This window comes from Zootoca vivipara, chromosome 7 (assembly GCF_963506605.1).
Source record: "Zootoca vivipara chromosome 7, rZooViv1.1, whole genome shotgun sequence".
Classification (NCBI taxonomy): domain Eukaryota; kingdom Metazoa; phylum Chordata; class Lepidosauria; order Squamata; family Lacertidae; genus Zootoca; species Zootoca vivipara.
The window spans coordinates 68,956,773-68,962,750 of NC_083282.1; the positions used below are offsets into that span (position 1 = coordinate 68,956,773).

At 44.4% G+C, this 5,978-nt stretch overlaps 1 protein-coding gene across 1 annotated transcript; it reads left to right on the plus strand.

The window, feature by feature from the left end:
* Positions 1-730: 730 nt before the first annotated feature.
* On the plus strand, positions 731-3,295 carry LOC118089554 (beta-2 adrenergic receptor-like). The gene has a single exon (XM_035124351.2). It carries the CDS (start codon positions 755-757, stop codon positions 1,835-1,837), a length of 1,083 nt encoding a protein of 360 aa, XP_034980242.2. The 5' UTR covers positions 731-754; the 3' UTR covers positions 1,838-3,295.
* Positions 3,296-5,978: the final 2,683 nt, after the last annotated feature.

Below are 5,978 nucleotides of genomic sequence, written 5' to 3' on the forward strand. Positions count from 1 at the left end.
TAAGATTCGCCCTTTCCTTGCTTTTACTACGCTGGAGGCTGCTGTAACACTAATAGGTCTAGGCACGGGAGGTTCTCCTCTTCAAGAGAGGGAGAAGCGAGCGATAGTTTGTGGGATAGCTGCAACCTATGCAACCTACCTCTCATAGTATTATCCCAGGGCAAATATCACCTGAATGCTTCAAGGGCTCTCATATAAGATTGGTGACGAGTCTGTTATTATATTTGTGTGCGGGTGTGCAAGGTGTGTCTGAGAGATGTTTCTGCAAAGATCTGAGGGTTTGTGTGACATTGCAGTATCAACTCCTGTGTTTTGAACAAAGTGATGCAAGATCACAGTATTTGCAGATGATCTTTAAATAATTATTTGCTTGTGTGAACAATGCACTACTATAGTTAGACTCCTGTGTGTGTGTGAGAGAGCGAGAGAGAGAGGGAGGGAGGGAGGGAGGGAGGGAGGGAAAGAACTTGTTACAGTAGATTGTGTGGGAGCCTGACTGGCACCTCAAGCTTTTTCCTGTGTGGATCTGCACTTCACATCTTTGCGGGCACAGCAGTCCATCCTCCATTTGTGAATAGGCTGCAGTTTGACCCGGACTTCCACTCAAATAGTTTGTGCTGCTATTTCTTGCAAACTCCGCTTCTGGGAATTCAGTATGGAGAAAGCACCCTGTGAAGCACCTCCCATGGAATTTCAGAGGTGAGGAAACCTTAGCCTGTAACTTTTGTCTTAGGAAGAAAATACAACCTGGTCAATGTTGGGAAACAGCAGTGGCAGGAGCCCCAATTGCACAGACTGGAGCCAGGCCTCTGCTGGGGACATCTGCAAGCTGTTCCTCATGGTCCTCCTGGTGGTGTTGATCAGCCTCGGCAATCTGGTGAGCCTCCTGGTTTTCTTCCGTGTCAGGCAATTCAGAACCTCCCAAGGCTACCTGAAAGCCTCCTTGGCCCTAGCTGACTTGGCGGTGGGGCTCATCGTCGTGCCTTACTCAGTTTACAGGGAGGTGAACAGGTTGACCTGGGGGATGGAACCAGAGACGGATAAATATGAGAAGCCTGCTTGCTTCATCACTGGGCCCATCTTTGCAGGCTGTACCTTTGTCTCGATCAGCACCATCTTTCTGCTCTCGGTTGAGAGGAGTGTAGCTGTGCTGAAGCCTCTGCACAGGAAAGCAGTGATCACCAAGCGCAGGACTATTTGGCTCATTGTGGCCTCTTGGGCCATGAGCTGCTGCTTGGCAGTGGTGCCCTTGCTCTCCAGCCCTGATATCACCTTCCAGTACAATGCCTGCAGCAAGATGTGCAACTATGCCTTTCCAACAGACAAGCCGCCTGAATCCCATTGGAATATCATGCTACTGTACCCGGTCTTTGATTTCTCAGTTTTGAGCGGGACCTTTGCGATCAATGCCATCACCTTTGCAGCCGTCCACCAATACTGCAAGAAACGGAAGCAACTGGGAGAAGAGGCACAGGGCGGTAGCAACCAGGTCTCCTTCTCAGACATTACTGCTGCCAAGACCATTGGCATTCTGACTTTTGCTTTCTCCATTTCCTTCCTCCCCATTGCGGTATTTGTTGTGGGGTCAGTAGTGGGATACCAGTGGTGCAAGTTCTCCTTCTACGCCTTCTGGATCCTCACTTCCAACAGCTGTTGGAACGTGGCCATCTACAGTGTTTGGGATCCCAAGTTCCGCCAGGGGGTTCGGGAGCTGTTCAACAAGCCGGTGCTGATATCGACCTCTCAGGATGCCGCCTGCTCACAGGAGGAGCACAGCTCTGCCCCTGCCTGTGTGGCAATCCTCAAGAAGATGTTCCGCCCAGAAAGCAACCAATAGCACAGTTGGTGTCTGCCGTTTTGTTTAGGGTGGCTGTTGTGTTGGGATGTGCAGTCCTTATTCTATTCCACTGCAAGCTCCTTTGTGGACAGGGCTGGCCAGAGATATTTTGCTGCCTGGGGTAAAGGATGAGATGGCCCCCTTATTTCCATGTATGGAATTGACAATTGAACATTGGCTCGTTTAAGGAGTGTAGGACGGATCACACAGCCTACACATCTCTGCCTCCAACGTGTCACTGTCACCCTCTGTCCAACTAAATCTGCTGCCTGAGGTGGCCACCTCACTCTCCCTAATGATGGAGCTGGTCCTGTTATCTTTTAGAAATGTGCACTTCTCTTGAAGCGCCAGACTTTTGCTTGGATGCGTTGGACTGTAACCTCCTGGATTTCATAGAATAAATGCTGCACAGATTTATGGGCATGAATTATAATGCAGACTGCAGAAGCATGCTGCTCTCTCAAAAATTGTTCTAAGTAAGTTCTGGTTTACATAAATAAGCAGAGGAAAAGGGATAGAACAGAGCCTTAAAAAAAAAAAACCCACAGAACACAGATATCTCTACAGAGCAGAATATTTCTTCTCTGTACAAACTTGGAAAATGGCCCTTTGTAGATCCAAGTCCAAGGAAAACAACAATACAATTACCAAACATGGCCCTTGGGTGCAGCTATTGCTTGTTGTATTATCACAAATATGGTTATGGTATTTCAGTATGCAACATATAAAATTCACTCAAACTCTAAATGTGCGTGTTCTGCAAAGATCATGGATACAGTACTCTTAAAAATGGAGCACTGCTTGCAGAGACTTAAGATAACATCCTTTATTCTGGGTTAATTAAATCAAAACAACTACGTTTCTTCTTTATGGTTTTGTACTCAGAATCACTATTGAAAATTAACATGGCCATATTTAAATAGGCATTGAAAGAATAGGAAGCTGGCGGTCTTGATAAAGCAAAGTTGCCGGACCACCAACTTGGAAGGTTTTGCAAGCAATGTGCCACTTGTGTTCAGCAATATAGAAGAGTAAGGTTTCAATTACCCTGATCATATGTTGAAGTATTTGTTAAAGTGGATTGGGGGCAGCTTATCTGTATTACATGGTTGCTGTTACAAAAAAATGTTGATGTTGAAAAGATGGGAAGTTGTAATACGTGACAGTGATGTAATATTAAGGAGACGATTAAGTGATAGACTGAATAACTGTTTTGTTGATAGACCTTTCATCCGGCATTCACCAGGCTTGGTGGATGTTTACAAAGGCTCTCACTCTGTGTAATCCTCTGTTATGACTTCTTTTCCTATTTGGCTGCTTTAAAAGAACTGCAGTATTTGTTGTATGAGGCTATCTTGATAACACACACCAATCTGAATGTACTCATTGATGATGAATTTCCCTTGGTTAAATAGAATGCTACAAAAATAATAAATATTGTTTGCACAATCATTTTAAAAGCATTGCCTCAATGAAAAGATGCACACAGTTCATTTACAGCAGGAATGGAGAACCTGTAGTCACCCAGATGTTGTTGGGCTCAACTCCTATTAGCATAGCTGCCAAGTTTTCCCTTTTCTCGCTAGGAAGCCTATTCAGCATAAGGGAAAATCCCTGTAAAAAAGCTATGCCTATTAGCCCCAGCCAGCATGTCCAATGGTCAAGAAGGGCCATAGGTTCCCAGTCCGGTCTCTGATTTTCAACAGCACTTGAATAGTCATCAGCCCTGAAAGGGATAGCTTCAGGAAAAGCAGCTTTGTTCCAGCTAGGTTGGAAACACACTGGGCAAAAGCAATATCTTGTTATCTGAGCTACCTGGATTATGTAAGTTTTGAAGTAGCATTGGTTTGTGCTGGTTATTGACTTAGCTGTCATTCTTTCTCAATATGTATGTTAGTATACAGGCAACAAACAAACCAATAAATCAATAGAAACCAATAATAACAATAGTTTACAATTATACCCAATTTAAAATAACTGCCAACCCCAACTAAACATTTAACCAACCCCAACCCAACAAAAACAAGAGGAACCAAAGTTAGAACTGTTTAAAACATTGTAAAACATTTTAGCAAGTTGCCGCAACCCAAGACTTGTTCCAGCAATTGGATTGCCTTACTGTACTGCATTTTGTTTCAGTATCTGCCAAAAAATATAGGAACAGAAAACAATTGAGGAGAGAGCGCATACAAGCCATGAGTGACAGATTGAAGTGGGTGAAATAGAAGCTTTCAGCCTAACACAATAAATCAATTTTATTGTTTCCTTGTTCTTCCTTTTGCTACGGACATACCCATAAAAGCCCTTTTTGTTGCTTTTAGGCTTGCCAGAGAGGTTAAAAGCAACAAAAAGGGCTTTTATGGGTATGTCCGTAGCAAAAGGAAGAACAAGGAAACAGTGGGGTCACTTAGAGGAGAAGATGGTGAAATGCAAACAGGGGACAGAGAAAGGGCAGAACTCCTCAATGCCTTCTTTGCCTCAGTCTTCTCCAAAAAAGAAAACAATGCCCAACCTGAAGAATATGGAGCAGATGATTCAGCAGGGGAAACACAGCCCACAATAAGTAAGGAGGTAGTACAAGAATACTTGGCTAGTATAGGTGTATTCAAGTCTCCAGGGCCAGATGAACTGCATCCAAGAGTATTAAAAGAACTGGCAGAGGTGATTTCAGAACCACTGGCAATAATCTTTGAAAATTCCTGGAGAACAGGCGAAGTTCCAGCAGACTGGAGGAGGGCAAATGTTGTCCCTATTTTCAAAAAGGGGAAAAGAGAGGACCCAAACAATTACCGCCCAGTCAGCCTGACATCAATACCAGGAAAGATTCTAGAGCAGATCATTAAGCAAACAGTCTGTGAGCACCTAGTAAGAAACTCTGTGATCACTAAAAGTCAGCATGGGTTTCTGAAAAATAAGTCATGTCAGACTAATCTGATCTCATTTTTTGACAGAATTACAAGCCTGGTAGATGAAGGGAACGCTGTGGATGTAGCCTATCTTGATTTCAGCAAGGCCTTTGACAAGGTGCCCCATGATATTCTTGTAATGAAGCTGGTAAAATGCGGGCTAGACAATGCTACCATTCAGTGGATTTGTAACTGGCTTACTGACCAAACCCAAAGGGTGATCATCAATGGCTTCTCCTCATCCTGGAGAGTAGTGACTAGTGGGGTGCCACAGGGTTCTGTCTTGGGCCCAGTCTTTTTCAACATCTTTATCAATGACTTGGATGAGGGGCTTGAGGGCATCCTGAGCAAGTTTGCAGACGACACCAAATTGGGAGCGGTGGCTAATACCCCAGAGGACAGGATCACTCTTCAAAATGACCTTAACAGATTAGACAACTGGGCCAAAGCAAACAAGATGAATTTTAACAAGGAGAAATGTAAGGTACTACACTTGGGCAAAAAAAATGAAAGGTACAAATACAGGATGGGTGATGCCTGGCTTGAGAGCAGTACATGTGAAAAGGATCTAGGAGTCTTGGTAGACCACAAACTTGACATGAGTCAGCAGTGTGATGCAGCAGCTAAAAAAGCCAATGCAATTCTGGGCTGCATCAATAGGAGTATAGCATCTAGATCTAGGGAAGTAATAGTACCACTGTATTCTGCTCTGGTCAGACCTCATCTGGAGTACTGTGTCCAGTTCTGGGCACCACAGTTCAAGAAGGATACAGACAAGCTGGAATGTGTCCAGAAGAGGTCAACCAAAATGGTCAAAGGCCTGGAAACGATGCCTTATGAGGAACGGCTTAGGGAGCTGGGTATGTTTAGCCTGGAGAAGAGAAGGTTACGGGGTGATATGATAGCCATGTTCAAATATATAAAAGGATGTCATATAGAGGAGGGTGAAAGGTTGTTTTCTGCTGCTCCAGAGAAGCGGACACTGGATTCAAACTACAAGAAGATTCCACCTAAACATTAGGAAGAACTTCCTGACAGTAAGAGCTGTTCGGCAGTGGAATTTGCTACCAAGGAGTTTGGTGGAGTCTCCTTCTTTGGAGGTCTTTAAGCAGAGGCTTGACAGGCATACGTCAGGAATGCTTTGATGGTGTTTCCTGCTTGGCAGGGGGTTGGACTGAATGGCCCTTGTGGTCTCTTCCAACTCTATGATTCTAATTAGTTATAGGAGAGGGAGG